The 22,500-nt window shown below is 35.4% G+C and overlaps 2 protein-coding genes and 1 long non-coding RNA gene across 5 annotated transcripts; all 3 read right to left on the bottom strand.

Annotated features, from left to right (window-relative positions):
• Positions 1 to 4,996: 4,996 nt before the first annotated feature.
• On the bottom strand, positions 4,997 to 6,247 carry LOC108462512 (uncharacterized). The gene is made up of 3 exons (XM_017762453.1): positions 6,083 to 6,247; positions 5,799 to 5,950; positions 4,997 to 5,588 (listed from the first exon to the last, which is right to left on the bottom strand). The coding sequence occupies exons 1-3, from the start codon at positions 6,245 to 6,247 to the stop codon at positions 4,997 to 4,999; spliced, it is 909 nt and encodes a 302-aa protein (XP_017617942.1).
• Positions 6,248 to 10,539: 4,292 nt separating this feature from the next.
• LOC108463926 (uncharacterized) lies at positions 10,540 to 16,905 on the bottom strand. Of its 3 annotated transcripts, XR_008277331.1 has the most exons (6): positions 16,678 to 16,890; positions 16,231 to 16,419; positions 16,050 to 16,118; positions 15,606 to 15,967; positions 15,380 to 15,513; positions 10,540 to 11,269 (listed from the first exon to the last, which is right to left on the bottom strand). It is a non-coding gene; the product is annotated as an uncharacterized LOC108463926 (long non-coding RNA). The 3 variants fall into 3 exon arrangements; XR_001868203.2 differs by having other exon boundaries at positions 16,231 to 16,905; XR_001868201.2 differs by having other exon boundaries at positions 16,050 to 16,888.
• Positions 16,906 to 17,778: 873 nt separating this feature from the next.
• LOC108463478 (transcription factor MYB120-like) lies at positions 17,779 to 21,228 on the bottom strand. Its single transcript, XM_017763410.2, has 3 exons — positions 20,269 to 21,228; positions 19,019 to 19,982; positions 17,779 to 18,174 (listed from the first exon to the last, which is right to left on the bottom strand). The coding sequence occupies exons 1-3, from the start codon at positions 20,584 to 20,586 to the stop codon at positions 17,885 to 17,887; spliced, it is 1,572 nt and encodes a 523-aa protein (XP_017618899.1). The 5' UTR covers positions 20,587 to 21,228; the 3' UTR covers positions 17,779 to 17,884.
• Positions 21,229 to 22,500: the final 1,272 nt, after the last annotated feature.

Genomic DNA, 22,500 nt, shown 5'->3' with positions numbered 1-22,500 from the left:
GGTGGATGGCCACCACGCACAGAGTTCGCCACTGGTGTCATTGGAATGGCCTCCACCAGATGAGTATGAAACAATGCTTTGGTCATCACACGAGCTTAACGACTTTCAAACTTAAGAAGCAGATTGATAAGTTTCTGTAAGGGGATGGTTTCAATCGAGAATAAGGCCAAGGTTAGGACCGCGTCAAAATTCGATAAGAGTTCGGAAAAAATGATTTCCACTTTTTTTGTCCTAATACCACAAATCTAGACGCTTCGAGCAACACATAGGTATTTTGTATTTTAGCAATATAATCTTTGACAGACATTACTCATTTCTTGACGGAGTGAATTTCATGCCTTATTTTTTATAACTTTGCTCCAGTGGCAGCGGCAGTGGCGAAGAGGTAATTGGCCATGCTCCAAATGTCACACGCCGATTTCGCAACTGTAAAACAAGACAACAAGGTAAAAAGTAACCAAGAAGCAAGAAGCTTATCTTATTAAACAAACAGAGAGACATCGAGATTCAAAGTTAAAACTCCATTTGGAGAAGAGACAAACCGAGGCAGAGCAAGTAATGTCCATTCTAAATAATTGATCAGTTCATATCCTTCAATTATTAACTTGATATGCTGTTGCCACTGCACAAAATTGCATTAATCTAACTTCACCGTATAATAACGAGGAAATGTCTGAACCAAATGAGAGTTGGAGAATGCAGGCCTGCCATGATCAGTAGCTGTAGAATCAGCAAAGTTGTCCATAAACTGGCAGCGGGAAAAACCTCTAGGAAATCAGGTGACTGATACCATGTTAGAAACTATACTAAAACAGAATACTAAGAGAAACTTTGGATTATTGAATGAATGATTGAATATTTTCTGTATTATTTTCTTGTTTGGATCAGTATAGGAATAGGACTTATATACTTGAGTAAGAGTGACTAACTACTGCTAACCATACTACTAACAATATACGAGACTGTATAATAGAATGATAAAAGAATGATAACAACCTAACTTATTCTTATACTCTAACACCCCTTAAAAGAACAAAGTTTCAATAAAAAACAATCAATGGTGTTGAAAAATCGACTTTTAAAAAATGACCTTCAAAAAAGGCCTTTCAGTTAGAGACTAATTTCTTCGAATCTTTTCCCTTATAGTTAAAAAGTGTGAGAAAATCAGCGAGTTCGGTTGTTACAACAATAATTGCTAGTGTTGGAATGTTGCACTTAGAAGAAATCCCTTTGACTAGGAACTATATCAATGGAATTATTGAGAGTCACAACATCAATAGTGGCTTTTCATATTGTATTCTTTAGAAAGGTTCCAATACTGGAATTTACACACCGTAGTGTTTTTGTTCGAATCTTTATGGCAACACCTTTCAGAGATCGGATGCTAGCAAGTTCTTGTGTGTTAGTTTGGCTCCACCTAAAATCAAAATCTTCACTTGGTAACCTATTAAATGCAAGATTCTGACTATGGTTGAATTGGCTAAGAGGAACATCATATTGTGGGAATTGACATTGTGTACTTTTTTTTACTAAAAATTACGAGTCTATTCATTTTTTCTTTGGCTATGAGGTTACATGGCGAGTTTGGCAAGTTTTCTGCAAGCTAGGGAGCATTGGTTGGGTTTGTTCAATGGAGCCTTTAGCTGCGTTCTTGATATGGTAGTAGGCTCTCCCTTCAACATGTTGTGATAAGCTATGGAAGATGACATTTTTTGCCATCCTTTGGTCAATTTGGCTGCATCGTAATTATATCATTTTCAATGAAAAATTTGGTATTAGACACACTTTATCCGGATGAAGTATGAACTTCAATCTGGACTTTAACAGCAATGTAATGTATCCGGATGAAGAATGAAGAGAAAAATACTTGTTTTGAAGCTTTGAGCTTTAAGCAGTAATAGAAGCAGAATTTAGAAAGTAAAGAAAAAATGGAGCATATGGAAGGAAAATCTAATGATTTCATTCAAAAAGAAACTTTGGCTTAAAGCCATTACATATACCAGACATTGGCTGGTCAAAATCAATAAATTCATCACCTAAACACTACCTAACTCCACTTAATACATTGGAACTAGGTGATACTAACTTGTACACTTGAACAAAGCTGGTAACCAGCTCTATTACCATCAAGTTACATCAATTATCATCCAAAACATAATTCAAAAAGAACTAAATTACAAGACATTGTTAAAAAGTAACTAAATGAAACTAAGATGGAAACAATAGCATTAGCATCTTCAGTGGCACGTATTTCATCCGGAAGACTTATGTGCATGAATTTGCATGAGCTACATGGAGGCCAACTTCAATACTCCTCCTTGGTTTCCATGCTGCAAACTCCCATTAACTCTCTCAGTTTAATGAATCTTGATGTACTAAGAGGTTTTGTTAAAATGTCAGCAACTTGATCCTCAGAATTGTAATGAATCAACTCAACTTCTTGAGCTTGTTCCATCTCCCTAACAAAATGAAACTTTATGTTGAAGTGTTTTGTTCTTCCATGGAAGATAGGATTCTTTGCAATTGCAACAACGGATTGATTGTCACACATAATCCCTGTTGCTTCCTCTTGATGCAAGTTGAGATTATCTAAGATCTCCCTTAGCCATATGGCTTGATTCACAGCCCCAGCAGCTGCTACATATTCAGCTTCAGCAAGGACTGAACAACCACACTTTGTTTCTTTGCACTCCAGCAAAAGATAGCTGAGCCAAGGGTGAAAACATACCCTGATGTACTCTTCATGTCATCTATTGAACCTCCCCAGTCACTGTCTGTGTATCCAACAAGTTTCAGACTTTCAGCCTTGTTAAATAGCATTCCATGGCTTAAAGTACCTTGATGTATCTAACCACTCGTTTGGCAGCTTGAAAGTGCTTCTCATTGCAACAATGCATGAATCTTGAGAGCAAACTGACAGCAAACATAATGTCTGGCCTAGTGGCAGTTAAATATAACAAACAACCAACCAATCTTCTATAAGCAGATTCACTTACTTGCTTAGAACTGCCTTAGCTCGATAGTTTCTCTCCTATTGCAATTGGAGTACTTGTAGCCTTACAATTTTGCATTGAGAACTTGTTCAGTATCTTCATGGCAAACGTTCTCTGACTTAGAAAGATTCCTCCTTGAGTTTGAGTCATTTCCATGCCAAAGAAATAAGTCATCCTTCCTAAATCAGACATTTCAAACTCTTGCTCCATCTTGGCATTGAAGTCAGCCAACATTGCTTGGTCTCCTCCTGTGACCAAAAGATCATCAACATACAGAGACACAATGAGCTGTGTTTCAGCTCCTTTCTTCTTAACATACAATGTTGGCTCACTTAGGCTTCTTTGAAATCCCAAACTGAGCAGGTAGTTGTCAATTCTGCTATACCACGTCCTTGGTGCCTGTTTTAAGCCATACAAGACTTTCTTGAGCCTGTAGACCATGTCTTCCTTGTCTGTCACTTTGAGCTTTGAAGTAGCTCCACATAGATTTCTTCTTCAAGAAAACCATTGAGGAATGCTGACTTTACATCAAGTTGGTAGATTTTCTACTTCATCTGAGCTACCAAGGCAACCAACAGCCTGATGGTGTCTAGCCTGGCCACTAGTGCAAAGGTTTTCAGATGGTCCAGGCCATATTTCTGGCTAAATCCCTTTACAACCAACCTTGATTTGAGTTTGTTTAGGCTCCTATCAGTAATATGCTTGGCTCTATAGACCCATTTTACCCCAATGACTTTTCTGTTGGCTGGTCTTGCAACTAACTCCCAAGTCTGGTTCTTCTCAATCATAGCAATTTCATTAGCCATAGCCTGTTTCCAGCCTTGGTGTCCCTCAGCCTCTTCAAAAATACTTGGTTCAACTATAGCCACAAGTGTTCTTTCATAAATTTCAGCCAAAGGTCTAGTACCCCTGACTGGTTCATCATCAATGTCCATTCCTGGACTATTTTGATCAGGTTTAGTCTGATCAGCCATAAATTCTTCAGAAATAGCTTCTGGCTCATTTTTGTTCCAATTCTAGCATGCTTTCTCATTGAACACAACATCTCTGCTCACCATTACTTTGTTTGTTGAAGGATCAAGGATCTTGTAGCCCCTTTTGACTGAGCTATAGTCAACCAGAATGCCTGCTTGAGCTTTTTTATCCAGCTTGCTTCTTTTAACAGCTGGTACTTGAGCATAACACAAACAACCAAATACTCTCAGGTGAACTAGTGAAGGCTTGAACCCAAACCAGGCCTCAAATGGAATCTTGTGCTCCACTGCTTTAGTTGGTAGCCTATTTTGAATATAGAGAGCAGTATTGACTGCTTCAGCCCACATGGTCTTGGGCAAATTCTTCTCAAACAGTAAGCATCTGGCCATATCTATCAAACTCCTATTCTTCCTTTCACTTACACCATTTTGTTGAGGTGTATAAGTGTTGGTGAGTTGGTGTTTAATGCCTGCTTCATCAAAAAAGGTATTAAACCCGGATGAAGTATACTCAGTCCTATATTCTGACCTCAAACTCTTCAGCTTATAGCCTGTTTCAGTCTCTACAGCAGCTTTAAACTTTAAAAATACAGAAGCTACCTTTGACTTGTTCTTCAAGAAGTAACTCCAACAGTATCTTGAAAAATCATCAATAAAAAGAATGAAATACCTGCTGCCATTCAATGACTGAGTCTTCATGGGGCCACAGACATTAGTGTGTACTAGCTGCAGCTTATCTGAAGCTCTCCAGCTTAATTTTGCAGGAAATGGATGTCTAGCTTGTTTTTCAAATTGACACACTTCACACACATCATCATTTTCCACTAAACCAGTGAAATTTTCAGCCAAACCTTCTTTGATCATCTGAGCCATGGACCTGAAATTGGCATGACCAAGTATTTGATGCCAAAGTTTGGATTCTTCTGAAGAAACAACATAGGCACTATCAAGGCCTTTATTCCAGTCTACAACAAAACTCTTGTCTGTCATGGCTACTGACATGAGCATAGATCCAGTTGAATCACTGATCTAACGTTCATTTTCTTTGAACACCATAATATAGCCTTTTTCAATTAACTGAGCTATACTTAACAGGTTTCTGTCAATTTCAAGAACTAACAAAACATTTGAAATGATCTTGTTACCTGTTGGAGTGCAAATAACCACATCTCCCTTTCCTTCTGCCTTAATAAAGTGGTTATTGCCAACTTTAACTTTAGATTTACAGTTTCTGTCTAAAGACTTGAAAATTGCTGCATCTGATGACATATGGTTAGTGCAGCCACTGTCTAGGAGCCAATCATTTGAGACTTTCTTCAGAGCAGCTGAGCAGAAGACTGCAAAGACCTGCTCTTCATTATTACTGCCTTCTTCAGCTACTCGAGCTTCAGCCCTTGGCTGCTGTTGATTTTGCCTTGGTCTTATTTTCTCTTTGAAAACTTTTTCAACATGGCCAATCTTTTTGCAGTGTTGGCACTGCACATCTGGCCTAAACCAGCATTTGGCTTCCGGATGACCAGGTCTCTTGCAATGCTTGCAAGGTGTTTCCCATTTTTTTGGAGCATCTGACTTAGGTTTATCCTTCCAAGTCTTCTTTCCTTTATAGGCAGTGGTGCTTGAGCTAGTATTTGTTTTAGCTTAGAAGGCAACCTCCTGGTGCTCCTCCTGTCTGCTGGCCCTTCTTTGTTCTTGTGCATAGAGAGCATTGATTAGCTCAGTTAAAGTAATGCTGGTCAAGTCTCTTGAGTCCTCTAAAGAGGATATTTTTTTGTCATACCTTTCAGGTAAGGTAGAGAGCACCTTCTCCACTATTCTTGCTTCATTAAACTACTCTCCAAGAAGCCTTATGCTGCTAACCACAGCCATTATTCTGTCTGAATACTGCTTGACAGTTTTTTCTTCCTTCATCTTCAAGTTCTCAAAGTCATTTCTCAAGTTTAGAAGCTGTTGTTGCCTTGTTCTTTCAGTACCTTGGAACTCCTCCTTCAATTTATCCCAGGCTTACTTTGGTGTCTCACATGCCATGATCCTTGTGAAGATCATATCTGAGACACAGTTCTGAATACAAGACATAGCTTTGTGTCTCTTAGTCCTTTCATCAACATGTTGCCTGACCTGTGCAACTATTGGATTTGCTCTCAATGGTGCTGGTTCAATATCTGAGTTGACCACCCATAGATCAAATGCTTGGAGATAGGTCCTCATCTTAACCACCCAAATGTGGTATCCTTCTCCACTAAAGACTGGAGGTGCAGCTGGTGAGAAGCCTGATGAAGCCATTGTTTTGAAAGTATGCAAGGATAGGTCCAGTAAGAAATGAGCTCTTGATACCAATTGTTGGTGTTAGACACACTTTGTCTGGATGAAGTATGAACTTCAATCTAGACTTTAACAGCAATGTAATGTATCTGGATGAAAAATAAAGAAAAAAAAATACTTGTTTTGAAGCTTTGAGCTTTAAGCAGGAATAGAAACATAATTTAGAAAGCAAAGAAAAAATGGAGCATACGGAAGGAAAATCTGATGATTTTATTCAAAAAGAAACTTTGGCTTAAAGCCATTACATGTACCAGACATTGGCTGGTCAAAATCAATAAATTCATCACCTAAATACTACCTAACTCCACTTAATACATTAGAACTAGGTGATACTAACTTGTACACTTGAACAAAGTTGGTAACCAGCTCTATTACCATCAAGTTACATCAATTGTCATCCAAAACATAATTCAAAAAGAATTAAATTACAAGACATTGTTAAAAAGTAACTAAATGAAACTAAGATGGAAACAGTAGCATTAATATCTTCAGTTGCATGTATTTCATCCGGAAGACTTATGTGCATGAATTTGCATGAGCTGCATGGAGGCCAACTTCAACAAAAAACTCTTGATTTCGTTCAACTTATTGATGTGATCAAGCTAAGATTGGCATGGTGGTTCCCCACAAAATGGCTCGATTCTTACTATACTATTGAGGATATTTTCTGGAATCTTAATGAGTGTGGAGTTGGAAGAAAATTGAAGGCTTCTAGAGCTGGCGTTTGTTAGATTTCCCCTCGACTGGGTCATGTTAAATTCAATGTGGATGCTCATGTTTGGAGTCTCTAATAAGGCAGGAATTGAGGGTATTCTTCGAAATAAAGGTGGTCGAGCCTTTATTACCTTCTCAAAATCCATTGGTATGGCGAGCCCTCATTTAACTGACATGTTGGCTGTGAAGGAGGCTTGCGTTTTGTTCTATTTTTCAAAATGGTAAGGCTCTCATGCTCTAATGGTTGAATGCGATAGTCAGTTCAAGAATTTTTACAATGCCCGCAGACTGACAAGTATTATTTCTAACGTTCAAGCCTTAGCTAAAGGGCTGAATTGGAGGATCTATCGCATTCCTTGGGAGGCGAGTACTGAAGCAGATAAATTGGAAAAATCATGGGTTAACAGATTTAATCATTTACTGTATGTATGTGTTTAGTTTGCTGCTGTAGGGTTGTGTTAATGCCTACCAAGAGTGATGGAAACCTCCACTGAATGGGCATGCTAAATTTAGTGTCAACAGCCCTGTTTGTGGCTCTGACTTATGTAATGAGAGAAGTCAATATGGTTGCGAACAAGTGAATTAAAGAAGGGCTGCATATAACAAAAAAACAAACTCGGCTGCAGATCGGCTGGCCAAAGTAGGCATTAATCGCATCGTCAATCTTATTGCGATGGCTACTCTTTGAGTAGTGTTTTATGGAGAGGTTCTTCTATAGAGCAAATTTGTGCTATCACATGCCGTTGGGTTAGTAAATGGTGAATTCGGGTGGCTGAACAATTTGGCATAGGTTGCAGATTGATCATAGCAACTTTGAGGTTTATTGATTCTTTCCAGGAACAGTGTACTTAGTTAGTGTTTTGGCAGTAGCTTTAAGCTCAAATCAGTTATCTTTTAGTGTCGCGCTAGCTAAAGCTGGTGCTTGTTTGTATTTGTCTATTTGTCTTAGTTTTGTCTTGCGCTAGACTCTAGATGATTTATGGTTTGTGCGGCTGTCGTGTTGCTGGATGCAAGGGTCTCTTATTTTTTCCATTCACTTTTTTCTTTTTTTCGCCATCTCTGTTGGTCTGGGTTAAGAGGGAATTTTTAACGAGTCACTCTATCTTTCAAAAAAAATTATCATGATATGTTTATTTTTTTACTTTTATATCATTTTAAATAAAATAATTACAAATTACAAATATAATGATCAATCAGTGTTCAATAATATTAAAATATAAATTTATTATTTTGAATAAGACTCTACTCAAATCGTAAAAAGAATGAGAACACTTTTGATTTATAAAAATATATATAAAATTATTTCTATTACTGAAAAATTTTTATAAAAAATAATTTTAATATAATTTTTTCACCCATATCATTGATACGATAAATTCTAATATAAATTTATAATGTATAAAACATGAATAAATCATTACAATAAATTTAATTTTTATCTTTTATAATAAAATTTAATTAAAATTATTAAATATTAACTACTAAAATATTGGAAAAAGAGAGTAAATCTAAGGAAGTGGGGTATTCATCTTAGTTCTCTTTAAAATGCAACTACAAAAAAAATAAAAAATAAAATATAAAAATAAATAGAATAAAACCTTGTCACACCTTGATATGTGTCAAAAAGTTAGCAAAGGACATTACTTTATATATACTTTAGGACTTATACATGGATTTATAGATGAGTTGTAGTTGAAATTGAATGAAACACATTTTTATTAAAAATTAAATTTGTGTCATCATTGGCGCTGAAGTCAAGTTTAAATTGAAAGGGAGTTTTTCATTGTACATGTAAGTGAATCAAATCCGACTAGAGATCTTGAATATAACAAAATAAAATATTAAATATTGTTATAACATAAAAATAGAAGGTGACTTACATTGATGGTTTACATTGTAGGGAGCGCAGAGAGTTAGTAAGGTAGGGATGGTCCATATTGTGGGAGGTGAGAAGAGTTGTTATTTTGGAGAGATAGGGAGATAGTAAAGAGAGATTTGAGCAAAGTGAAGTCTAGTATCTCGTTCCTTTTTCTAGAACTCTTCTTGACCTTAGAGGAGTATTTATAACAAAAGGAGGGTTAGTCGAGGACCCCATCTAAGCAAAGGTAAATACAGACGATAACAAAAACTACTTTTGATATCTGCATTCCACCATGATATATGATACGTACGTTCTAATATATTGCTCAAACACTTCATCAATCACATCTTTTACCAGAGGATGTTGGATCAATGTTTTTAGCCAAATGAACTGTTAACATTATGATTAATGGTAGACAATTTTAATGGCAAACAATCCAAAGTGGTGCAAGTTTAGCACCCTAAAGTTGACTTTGAAAAAGTGGCATGGGATAATTTTTTTTTGGTCCTTGAGATAATGGGCTATTTATTGTTTGGTCCTTGAACCTCAACTATAAATAGGCCTTCTCATTTCTCATTTCAATTCATCCCAACCAATCTTTCTCTCTTAGTTTTCTCTCTTCTCCCATTTGAGAATTCTTAAGGAATTCTATTTGTTTGTAATATTTTGGAGATAGTAAAGTTATCATCTGGTATTAGTGCCCGAGAACGTAGGTATAATTTACCGAACCTCGTTAAAACTCTTGTGTTCTTTCTTGTCCTATTTTTCTTTCAATATTTGAGGGTATAATAGTAGTATTTATTGTGCTATTAAATTACTATAAAAGGGATATTCTGACTAAGGAAAGACTTGGTATTTAAGAGATCCTTGTGATCCACCTCTCTTCCCTGGGAATTGAACTTTGTGTGATTTTTTAGTACAATAATTTACACGCTTCCGACCCTATTGGAACAACATGAACTTCACTTGGCCTATTGATATCATTCTTATCAACTAGATGATGCTCAATCAACCTCGGCACTTCCACTTCAAGGTCAATTTGAGACCCCTCAGTTTCAACAGCTCCTTTAATGGGAAGGTATATGATTAAGGCTATATATTCCAAGGTGTTTGTGGCTTTACCGCATGAAAAGTGGAAAGTAATGGTTTCCAGTCTCCAACCTTTTCACTATGGTGCAGCGGTAGCTACATGAAAGTGAGCTATTTCCATCACCTTAAGAAAACCAATTACATCTAGCAATGCTCTCAATTGATGTTGCTTCTCGTTCGATATAATATATATATATATATATATATATATATATATATATCTTCCATCAAATTTGAAGAGTGCATTCTCAGCCTAGTAAATAAAATGAAAACAAAATAAATATTTTATGTTGAACAATATAAAAATTAACACTAAAATTAAATATTAAGAAGAAATAAATACTAAAATTATAAATTAAAAATTACCATATCTACAACTTCTAACACTATGATTGTCTTCCCTCAATAGAGCTATAATAAGGTTTAAAAAAAGTCAAAATTGTAAGGTAAAAAGTAAGAATTTTGAAAGATTTTTGGCTTGAAAACTTAATAATGATAGATTGCGATCTTTGGCTATTTTAAAAAAACAAAAGAGAGGGTATTTATAAGCACAATAGAAAAAAAATACATGGAACTTGACGCCCATAAGTTCTAATATCATTTTTTTTCTCGATTATCAAATTTATTAAAGAAAAAAGGCCAAACAACTTGAAAACAAAAGGCACCTCGTAAGAACAAGGGCATTGAGCAGAAAGCCAATAAACTAGAAGCAAAACAAAAGAGATGAAACAAAGGCAAAAGACGGAGAACCAATAGAATTACCACCAAGCCTTGAACAAACAAGAACAATGAACCTGCTTTCGCTAAACCATACATCATACCATTGGCTTCTCTTTGAACATGGACAAAGTCAACATCGCCTATTTCCAATTTGATTTTATCAATCTCCTTAAATATCCCATAAATGTCATAGTCTTTTGTTTTCATTGAGGATCCATGAGATAGCAGTCTCTGAGTCTGATTCAACTATTAAATTTACCTTTTGCTACCATCTTGTTAAGACAAAGATGTCCAAAGTTGTCTTAATAGCTAGAATTTTAATTGTAATAGCCTTCGAGGCAGGCAAGGACCCGAGAAAAGAGCTGAGGTTTCACCCATCTCATTTTGAAGCACTCCGCCACACCTAGTAAGTCTCGGGCAACCTTTAGCTATCCCATCAACATTGAATTTAACGAAGCCAGGCCTTGGAGGAGCCCAAAGAAGAACACCTCTAATGTCGATGGTAGATGAAGAAACAACACATTGCTTAGGGGTTATCCCACCAAATTGTTTTTGAAGTAAGTATCTCTTTAGTGTAAGCATGAGCCCATATCATCGACCTAAATTTGACAAGGAAAAAGCTTTCTTCAACTTTAATTATAAAATAACTGATTAATTAATTAATTAGATATATAAAATATATTGTATTAAGATTTGAGATATTATTAATATATTTAAAATTCATATAGCAATAATAAAAAAATTAAAGTCTGCCGTCTCTGGCACACTTTTGTCTGCTACCTTTGGCAAGAAGTTTTAGGGTTTCTATTGGTTTCATTTTGGTTTATTTGATTTGTGTAGTCGGAGCATCTTGTGTGCCGGTCTTTTGCATACTGTAGTCAGCAAGCATAGTTTGAGATATACACTTGCAAAGATAGAAAACGAACTAGCTCAACTTTTCAATTAATGATGAAGAAGATGAAGTTATTCAAATACAACCAGATCTTAACAGAGAAGGAATGGGGGAGTTTTTTCAACTTGTAGGTTGTTTTTTAATTGCTAGTATCATTCACTTTTTAGCAATGAAGAGTATTTGGCAAATCTGTGGCATCCAATTTGAGGAGTTCAGATTCGAGATCTGGGAGAGAAAAGGTATTTGTTTCAATTTTTTATATTATGGATCTGGAAAGGGTTATTGAGGGCTCTCATTGGACCTTTAATAACCACTTGTTGCTTCTTTATAAATTGAATTGGGGAGAGGATCCACTACAAGTACCCTTAGTTAAGACTCCGTTTTGGGTACAGATACATGATGTCCCTATTGGATTATTTTCTGAGAGTTTGGCGGTCCAAACGAGGAACTTTTTAGGGGACTTTTTGAAATATGATGGATCTAAACTAAGTAAGGAGAATAGAAGTTTCATGAGAATTAGAGTCCATATTGATGTAAGGCATCCTTTAAAAAAAAAGAAGCAGGTTTCGTTCTATGGGAAAAGGTCATATGTCAATTTTAAATATGAGCGATTATCGTTATTTTTTTTTTCTATAGAAGATTGGGCCATAGCGACTTCTTTTGCAAAGCAAAGATGACACTTGGTGTGGACGTAGCTGAAATAGGATGGGATTTGTCTTTACGAGCTCAGACTCGAAGACCGTTTGCAATGAACAGTAAATAGCTAAGAGAGGATGTAGAGGGGAAAGTGGGAAGAGTTGGGGAAAGTAATAGAGGAAGAGGGAGTGGGCATTGGAGGGTGGAAAATAAAAGAATATGCGTAAAATTAATGGACCCAGTTCTTGGTTTCAACTTAAAAAGTGGACCATCAGGTTCTAATCAAAAGATGACAGATGTATTGTCAGATTAAATTCATAATTCTATGGACCATTATTTGGAGGACACAACATTTATAAGTGAGGAGGGGAAGAAAAAATCTAGAGTTGAAATTGATGATTTTGCAGAAAATGATAACATCAGTAAGGTACCGTCCAGAAATAGGAGAATGGAGGAACACAATCTTATATTATCGGCGGCTAACAAGAGGCAAGCCAACCGAGAGTAATAAAAATCTTAAGCTGGAATGTTCTGTGGTTTGGGGAGATCACGAACAATAAGGAGACTTCAACACTCGCTGAAGATCTTTAATCCCTAAATAGTTTTCTTTATAGAGACTAAACTTTGCAGTATACAGATGGAGAGAGTTCGAAGGAGTTGTGGCTTTGCAAAGGGTATTGAAGTTGATTCGGAAAGAACTAGAGGAGGATTGTATATGGCATGGAAAAATGATATTGAGATTACTCTCAAAATTTTTTCCAAAAGGCATATCGATGTGTTTGTGGAAGATGCAGAAATTAACGGTAAATGGCGATTTATGGGTTTTTATGGCACCCCATATGCTCGAGATAGAGAAAACTCTTGGGCTGTTTTGAAAAATCTTAATCAAGAAGAGGATACCCATTGGTTTGTATGTAGACACTTTAATGAAATCATGTATGGGTTCGAAAAAAAGGGAGGTTTACCCAGAGATGAAAGAATGATGGAATTGTTTTGAAAAATGTTAGAGGAATGCCAATTAAACGATGTGGGGTTTTCGGGCAGGTGGTTTACTTGGGAGTGAGGGAATCTACCTGAGACAAATATACAAGAACAACTTGATATGCTAATGCAAGTTGGATGCTTTTGTTTTTTGAAGCAAAAGTTCAACATCTGATTAATTCTTTTTCAGATCACTGTCATCTCTTTGTTGTGACAGAGAAAAAAGAGGATAAGAGAAAATGAGGTAATTTTAAATTTGAAGCATGGACTCTAGAAGATTCTTTTAATGAAAAAGTCAAGTACCTATGAGGACTGGCAGTAGGAGATTTATTGCAAAAGTTGAATTTCTTGAGAAAATGACTAAAAAAATGGGTGGGACTAATGAATAGAAATTAGAAAAAGGAGGTGTTAACAACGAAACTATCAGAAGTAGTAGAAGCTGAAAGGGATGATAGGAATTTGGCTAAGATGATTGACACAAAAATTCAGCTAGACTTCGAGATCGAAAAAGAAGAATATTATTGGGAACAAAGGGCTCGGTTAAACTGGTTACAATATGGCGATAGGAACACAACTTTTTTTCACAGTCATGCAATACAAAGGAGGAGGAAAAATTAGATTAGCAAGCTGTAGAATGATAGTGGAGAGGAAACGGAAGATGTTCGGGAAATAGAGGGTATTGCACGGGTGTATTTTGAGAATTTATTCAAAGCAGAGAGGACTGCATTTAATGAGCATTTATTTTTGAGTATTGAACGTTGTATCTTCGATGAAGATAACAGAAAGCTTCTAGCGCCTTATAATGGAGAGGAAAGTTGGGGGTCTTTGTTCGAATGGGGTCCACAAAAGCATTAGGGGAAGATGAATTTCCAGCCCTTTTTTATCCAAGATGCTGGGATATCATTGGGAATGATGTTTCCTTTTCTCTGCATCTTTTGAATGGAGAAATGGAGGTTAGTCCAATAAACTCAACTCAGATTGTGCTTATCCCAAAGATTACCAATCCTTCTAATTTGACTCACTTTCGGCCAATTAGTCAATGTAATGTTATTTATAAAATAGTAACAAAAGCGATAGCAAACAAATTTAGAGGAGTTATTGATAAATGTATTGATGAAGCACGGAGTGCATTTGTGCTAGGAAGACTCATAACAGATAATGTACTAGTGGCTTATGGAACTCTATACTCGTTGAAACAGAAAAAAGTGGGGAAGAAGGGATATATGGCAGTCAAGTTAGATATGAGTAAGGCTTATGATAGAGTAGAAGGAAATTTTATTCAAGAAATCATGAGTAGAATGGGATTTTCTCAAAAATGGATTGAGTCTATTATGAAATGCATGTCTACTGTTTCTTATTTAGCAATGGTTAATGGTAATAAAGGAGAAATTTTCTATCCAACAAGGGACTTAGGTAAGGGGACCCATTAAGCCCGCTTTTATTCCTGATATGTGGGGAAAGTCTATCAGGCCTAATTAGAATAGCAGCTAGAGAAGGAGTTCTAAAAGGCATCAAAGCTAGTAGAAGTGGCCCTAGGGTGTTCCATTTATTATTTGTTAATGGCTGCATATTGTTTGAAGAAGCAACAAGAAAGAGAGTCTGTGCAATCAAGCAGATTTTATGGGAGTATAAAAACAGTTCAGGTCAGTGCGTAAATTTTGATAAATCAGTAGTCTTTTTTAGCAGAAATACAACTGAGGAAGATAGACAGATAGTGGTCACTCAGTTGGGAATCCAGAGTTCAAATGATTTAAAAAGGTATTTAGGGCTGCAAGCTTAGTTGGTAGAAGGAAAAAGAATCTTTTCAAGATTTGAAAGACAGACTAAAACATCGTATCGACAATTAAAGTATGAGATTATTGCCTCAAGGTGGAAAGGAGGTATTTATCAAAACCGTTTTACAAGCGATACCGACATACCCAATGGCCTTTTTTTATTACCAAAACCATTATGTGATGAAATGGAAGGTTGCAAAAGGGGCGCGAGAAGAAAGGAATTTATTGGTGTTCTTGGAAAAACATGTGTTTCTTGAAAGAAGATGGAGGTATAGGTTTTTGAAACTTTTTCCAATTTAATGTTGCCTTATTAACCAAGCAGGGATAGCGCCTTATTAAAAATCCAAATTCATTATTAGCCAGATTTCTTAGAGCCAAATATCTTCCATAATCAAACTTTCTAAATGCACAGTTAGGTTTGTTACCTTTATATACCTGGAAGAGCATCTGGGCAGCAAGAGGGCTAATTCATAACGGGCTTTGCTGGAGAGTTGGATGAGGGACTGAGATAGACGTATGGACTGATTGTTGGATTCTAGGGAGTGAAGCAATTGGTAGGCTAGACAGAGAGGTAAACGGTGAAGTAATATTAGTCTCGAAATTAATTAATAGCACAAACAGAACTTGGAAATGAGATCTGATCAGCAATACCTTTCAGCTGGATATAGCACAAAAGATTTTACAGAGCCCTTTAGCAGAGACAGAACATATAGACTTCCAGGTGTGGAAAGAAGAACCCTCAGGGGAGTTTTCAGTAAGAAGCGCCTATAAACTATTACAATATTCTAGCTTGGATCCTAATAGTTATTTAATACAGCTCGAAACAAAAAACTTCTTTAGAAAACTATGTGATTTACAACTACCAGCAAAATTTAAAATAATAGTATGGCGAATCTCCTAGAACTACATCCCTTCATTAGGAAATCTAAGATACAAGAAAGTGACAGACAACATCCGGTGTCCTCGGTGCAGACTCGAATAAGAAGATAGTAGCCATATCTTTAGACTATGTCCTGCAACCAGTGAAATATGGCAACACATCAACCTCTCTTTGGCTATAGTTCATATGAATCAAAGTCTCTGGGAATGGCTAACCTGGGTTTTTGAAAGGAGTACAAAAGATCAATATCGGTCCTTTTGTTGTGCGTTATGGTGTATATGGAGCTCCCGAAACCAATTCACCCGTGAAAGGAAGATCATCTCAGTTAGGGATATGGCGCAGAAAGTTAATAGTTACATAGCAGAACTGAATGGGATCCAAGAGAAAAAAACTCACATTTACCATCGAAAGAGTCAATGGTCAAACAGAGGCGACGGAGGGTATTACAGTTCAGCTTGACGTAGCCTTTGACAGAAGAAATGCTAGATTGACCTCAGGTATAGTTGTTCGAGACCAGATGGGTGATTTAAAAGCCTTAAAGTCAGTTTTACATGATAACATCCTTTCCCCATTCGAGCAGAAGCCCTCGCAGGTTTAGATGCCATCAAATTAGTAATAGAAATGGGGTTAACAACAACAACAATAAAGGGGGATTCGAAAACAGTCATTAAAAAATGCCAATCGACAGAAATGGACAGGTCGGTTCTCAGAGCGATTATTCATGATATATAGATCAGAAAATCCAGTGTTCAAGATGTCACTTTCCAGTTCATCCACAGAATGAAGAATACTCAAGCCCATAACTTAGCAAAAGAAGCTTTAGAGAGAAAGGAAGAATCATACCTGGTGGGGGAAATGACGGTCCATAGAGTAGCAGATCCAGAGGAAAGATGGAGAAGAAATCCGGAGTGAAGTTGTCTGGGGAAAGAGAAGGGAGTGGTCAAGGATAGCAAATACATTGTAATTTTTTGGGAAAGGCTATCTGAAAAGGTGTGGTTGATGGACATGAACAGACGATGGAAGCAATAAATGGCCAGGCTGTTAGATTTGACAGGGGTATATCTTTTGGATTTCCTTTTTTATTTTTTATTTCTTAGTTTATTTTTAATGCTTATTTTATTATTTGTTTCCAAGAACGGGCTTAATAATAGGGATGCCCAATTTAGTTTATTGTTATTTTGTATAGATATACGGACTTGAGCCCATAAGGTAATTTGGGTATTGGTTTTTCAATAATAAAAAAGCCCAGTCATATTATTCAAAAAAAAAAAAAAATCATATAGCAATACAACACTGATTTTTAAAGTGATTTCCATTTTCATTTTACCTCATAGTTCTCTTTTAATTCAAATAGCATATCCTTTTTTTATCATTAATTAGTATGATTTTCGGCTTACGCTTCACGTTAGATTATTTATTTATTTATACTAAATTATAGAGTGAAAATATGCTCTAAGTTTTATACACTTTGTATATTTAGAATTTAATCACTTACTTTTATTTTAAGGAATATAGTCTTTTTACTTTTTGGATTTAAAATTTAGGTCCAATTGATACTACCATTAAAATTCTTTTATTAAGATATTTGGTATGGCATTTTGAAATTAAAAATTTATTTATTGGGTAATTATGTAACAAAAAATAATATTGAAAATATTGATTATGATTTATTTTCTTAAAAGCGCCATTCAAATCATCATGATGAAATATTATTTTTCTAAATTGTCACTAACATTTTGATTGAAATAGTTAACAATATTAACTATTGAGACTAACAAATGTAAAAGTAGAGGTACTAAATTATGTCAAAAATAAAATATGTAGATTAAGTCTTAAATTTTAGAATAATTTGGAGTCAAAATTAAAGTTTTAGAATAGGTTTTACTACCATAATAATTAATCTTATGGAATGGCCACTTATTTAACTACAATAAAATATAAAAGTTGGTAAATTGATAAATTAAGTTTATGATTATTTTTGAGTTATTTTAGGCAAACAAATATCACAAGCAAAACCCCAAAAAAATGTTGAATCCAACATTAGAAGTTTTTAACAAATTCCAGGAAAGCTATGATCCCAAGTATAGGAGCTGGAAGATCGACCGTGGTGGTCGGGTGCAGTGTCGATGGGCAATAACGAAGCTATTTGATCATGCAATTCGAATTCAAGCGCTAAATTATCATATGTTACAGTCGATGATTGGCCGATGGAAGTTTCGCCGTTGTTGATGTACCATTCGGGGATAGCCATCGCCATGGACGATGGATTTACGTTGGAGTAATCTACATGTTTTGCTGTGTTCATAATTTGTTCTTTTGATTCTTCTTTTGCTTCCAACCCTAAAATCGTTTCAAGAGGAAACAAATAATATGAATAGAGAAATCAATGAATTTAGTCTCGATTCAGTTTCTATGACAAAATTCAAAGCAGCATAGCACTCAATTCCTCATAGTTTTTACCATATTTGAACTTCAAAAAGTAAATAAGCAATCAGGGATTCAGGGGGGAAAATGCAGTGAAGACATGTACTTGAGTTTTTCTAGGAAGTGCAATAATTGAGAAACATCACCATTTACAGGTTCCAGCTTACTGAAAAAGGAAAAGAATGTTCCAAAATGCAAATCTTCACTATATAATGTCAAATATATGTAAATTTTTAATGGGTATATTTTTTTTTTTCATATATTGAAAAATATGTAAGTATTGATTTAAAAAGGGAAAGTCCAGATACAATAGATGATAATTAAGTTCGACCCAAATATTTGCAGTACTTTCGCGTAAGATTTAATAATATGAAAACATAGTGAATTTATAAAGAGTGTGTATCGCATTAAAGGTTAAACTGATGATGATGATGATACAGAGATGGCTTAAGGAAAATGCTCCGAGTATACAATTGGTTTTCATTTCTAGATGTGTTTTTAACTTGTACCAATTGATATCTAATCATTTTTATAGAAAAACAAAACAAGTAAATAAAAATAAAACTGTCATTACACTGGAATTTCAGGCATTAGTAGGAATCCAGGAAAAAGGAAATATACATCTAATTCTATAATGATTGAGATTTGAGGACAAAAATGGGTGGATATGTGCTTCAAGCATACAACTGATATGATATGACCATTACAGATATTGATTTAAATTAAGTATTGAAAGCAAAATTTGAGACGAGGTACTGACCTGAAGCTAAACCCTCGGAGCTTGAACTTGATCTAACTAAACAACTCTGACTCGCCATAATTTCATTCTTCTCATTCAACGTCTGAACCTCCTGTAACATATCCTCTATCAAGCCATTCCCACTGATATTCAAGCTCGAGCTATGGTGGTTGCTATTCTGAATCTGATTATGACTGCTGTAATTGTTATTCCCTTTAGGATCAAGTCTAACTTGTGAATTACCAACTTGGGTGAAAATTTGGTTTGAAGGGAGCTCGGTTTTCAACTGATTATAACCGAATCTGGGAGTCGATATAAACTGTCCCGGATCGAAATGGGGTTGGGGGAACCTTGAAGATGAAGCCATGTCAAATGTGGTTTGATCCAAACAATATGAGTTGGAGTAATGTTGAGGGTTCAACGAGTTATTAGTCACGGTGTGGGGATTGAAAGGATCCGTTTTCATCAACGATGAAAAGGGTAACATAAAGCTCGAACCCCCATTGTTGGTGTTGTTTTCGTCGTGTCTTGGTCGCTTGTTACGAAGGGGCTGTTGCAAGGAAGGCAAAGGTCTAGGGAAGTAAAAGTCGAGGGAGGAAGATGGAGTGTTGGATGTGAAAGAATCGGCTAGAGGGATAGATGAAAATGAAGGCTTATGGGGAGATTGAAGTGGAGAGACATGGGAAGGGCTTGGAAGAGGGGGCGGCGTTGAGGCTGGACTTGGACTTTGGACAGGCGGTGGCGTTGCGGCTGAATGTGGATCGTAGGCAAGAAGTCGTGGCGGCGTAGATGGTGATGATGATGTTAGCATGGTGGTGGAATGTTGGAAGGAGAAAGAGGAGGTTGAAGATGGTGTTAGTACAGGCTGAGTCTGAGAATACAAGGATTGGATTTCAGGAGGGTAAAGTGGGAGACCTTGCCGTTGCCTTCTTTTTACCCTTGTATTCCAATAGTTCTTGATTTCATTGTCCGTTCTTCCTGGAAGCTATCATCAATGGCGGATAAAAAAAAAGGAATTTAGAATCAATTTCTTTAAATTCAGGGTTTCCAAAGCGATGCTATATATATATATGTCTAATGTCAGATTCTAAGAAAATAGCTAAAAACAATGCATCGATTCCAAGAACCAACCACCCATCATATCATATTCCAATAAAGTAAAACTATGAACAAAGTTGTAAAATTTATGAAACTCTCAGAAAAAATCACCACACAAATATATGAACAAAATGCAACGATAAATTCGAACAGATACAATGGAAATGGTTTACCCGAGCAGCCATACGAGCCCATTTATTTCCCATGATAGCATGCAACTCCACAATAATCCTTTCTTCTTCAGGAGAAAAAGCTCCTTTCTTCAAGTTAGGCCTTAAATGGTTAGCCCATCTTAGCCTACAACTTTTCCCACAACGAGCCAACCCTGTGTTCCTTTGCACTGCATTCCAGTTCCCTTCTCCATGAGTCCTCACGTACTCCGCCAACACCGCATCCTCTGCGGCCGTCCACGGTCCCTTTTTCAGCATCACACCTTCCTCTTTCTGCATACTTACTTGGTGGTGGTTGTTGTTGTTGTTGTTTCCCATCATCGTCTTCTTCCTTGAATTTGTCTCTTCTTATTCTTTCAAACCTTATTATACAAATAATATACTAAATTAACCTACACGTAATATAATCTTGGCTTCTTCTTTTCTTCTTTTTTTTTCCTTCTATATATGCCTTGCTTGATGATAGTTATTGTTTTAGCCTTTGGTTTTGTCGTCTTTGTAATTGAAAAAAAAAAAACAGAACTCTTTTTTTTTAACCCCTTATAGGGTTTAATGGAGGGTTTTTTTTTTTTTTGGTTCCTTTCTTTCCCCTTCTCTTTTCTTCACAAAAAGGAAGAGGAGAAGGGAAAACAAAGGAGAAAATAAAATATTTAACTATGTAACTTTGAAGGTAGGTTTTTTTTTGGTTGAGAAATGGTGAAAAGAAATGATGGAAGAAAAAGAAAAAAAAAAGAAGGCTTTCTTATTAAAAATGAAATTGAATTGTAGTGATTGGTGTTTTAAAAAATTTACCTCGCGATAAATTTAAAATTCGAATATAATTTGTTTTCTAATATCTAAATTATATCTTAATTTATTTAAAATATATATCTATTTGGATTTTTTTTATTTTTTATTTTAATAAATGTTTCTTAGGAGGAAGAGGAAAGAAGAAAGGGAAGGCCTAACTCTTACCTGCTCTAAAAGTGGATTTAGACCCCCAAATGGGGATTTGGGGAAATAGGGTCTCAGCAAATTCGATGGTAAACCCTAATTGGCGGCCTTCATTTTATTTCATCCTTCATTTTATTTTCTATATTTGATAGATCTATTTACAGCTTCTTCTTTTTCCCATGTTTGTGAATTTGTTTAGGAATCTTACATAATTCATAATTATTGGTGAAAACCAAAAGGGTATAAAATTAAAAACAATGAATGATTAAATTTTGATCCTATTTTCCCAAAGCTATCTTTTATTTTAGTAATTATTATGATGTATAGTTTGTATATTACGTAAACTGAGGTGGATTTAACATCATAGCTTAATTTTGGACTGCTATCAATAAATAGAAAATGAAAATCTTGCAAGCAATATCTCCATTCAAAACCCATATACAGTCATCTCTCCCTATCTTTCATTTTATTTATCTACAAATTATTTGATAATTGGTCCATGCAATTTTTTTATATTTTTATAGAAAATGTTGGTAATATGATATATATATTTTAAGCATTTTTAAAAATTATCATTTTAGTTTTATTGATTTGTTCTATTGCAATTGTAATAATTAAAAGACATGAGCTTAAATTAGTATAAATATTATAAAACTAAGAGAATTATAGTATTAATCAAACAAAGAGTAGACACAAAAGTGAAAAGATAACTCTACTTTTTCTTAGATACAATAAGTTTGTACATGCCCTCTATTTATATGGCCCCAATCACTATAGGTTACAAACAGGGGCGAAGCTAGAAAATTTTTTTAAGAGGGGAGCTGAAATTAAATTGTAATTTTTACAAGAGTAAAAATACTATTTCACCATTTTAATAGCATCTATCTTTATAGTTTTTAAGAGATTAAATCAATTTTTTATCATTTTTAAGGGAGGGCCAAAGTTTAATTTTACTTTTACTAATTTAAAATTTTAAAAATTTCAAAGGGCCTAAATGAAAAAATTTTCATTTTAGAGGGGTCGGGGTCCCTACCAACCCTCTTGGCTTTGTCCCTAGTTACAAATATATAATAAAGATAATTAAGGTGCCCTATAAATTCTTTAGGGGTTACAAGAGTTACAAAAAGAATGAATTTGGAGGTCTTGGGAGTTATATGGGCATCCATTTATCAATAGATTTATAACACTCTCCCTTGGATGTCCATTAATGAAAATGTTTCTCGTTAAAACCTTATTAGGAAAAACCCTATGGGATAAAAACCTAATGAAAGAAAAAAAGTACACATCCTTCTATTATAAGTT

The sequence above is a fragment of the Gossypium arboreum genome, chromosome 13 (assembly GCF_025698485.1).
Source record: "Gossypium arboreum isolate Shixiya-1 chromosome 13, ASM2569848v2, whole genome shotgun sequence".
Lineage (NCBI taxonomy): Eukaryota > Viridiplantae > Streptophyta > Magnoliopsida > Malvales > Malvaceae > Gossypium > Gossypium arboreum.
This window is presented reverse-complemented; position numbering and strand designations above follow the sequence as displayed.

Excerpts from the sequence above, each read along its gene's own strand:
- LOC108462512 (XM_017762453.1), bottom strand. The coding sequence starts at position 6,247 with ATGGCTTCATCAGGCTTCTCACCAGCTGCACCTCCAGTCTTTAGTGGA. Across the intron at positions 5,951-6,082 it reads CAAATCCAATAGTTGCACAG|GAGGAGTTCCAAGGTACTGA; the intron begins GTCAGGCAACAT and ends GATAAATTGAAG. Across the intron at positions 5,589-5,798 it reads AGCATAAGGCTTCTTGGAGA|CTCAAGCACCACTGCCTATA; the intron begins GTAGTTTAATGA and ends AACAAATACTAG.
- LOC108463478 (XM_017763410.2), bottom strand. The coding sequence starts at position 20,586 with ATGATGGGAAACAACAACAACAACAACCACCACCAAGTAAGTATGCAG. Across the intron at positions 19,983-20,268 it reads GGGCTCGTATGGCTGCTCGG|CTTCCAGGAAGAACGGACAA; the intron begins GTAAACCATTTC and ends CATTGATGATAG. Across the intron at positions 18,175-19,018 it reads CTCCGAGGGTTTAGCTTCAG|GGTTGGAAGCAAAAGAAGAA; the intron begins GTCAGTACCTCG and ends AAACGATTTTAG.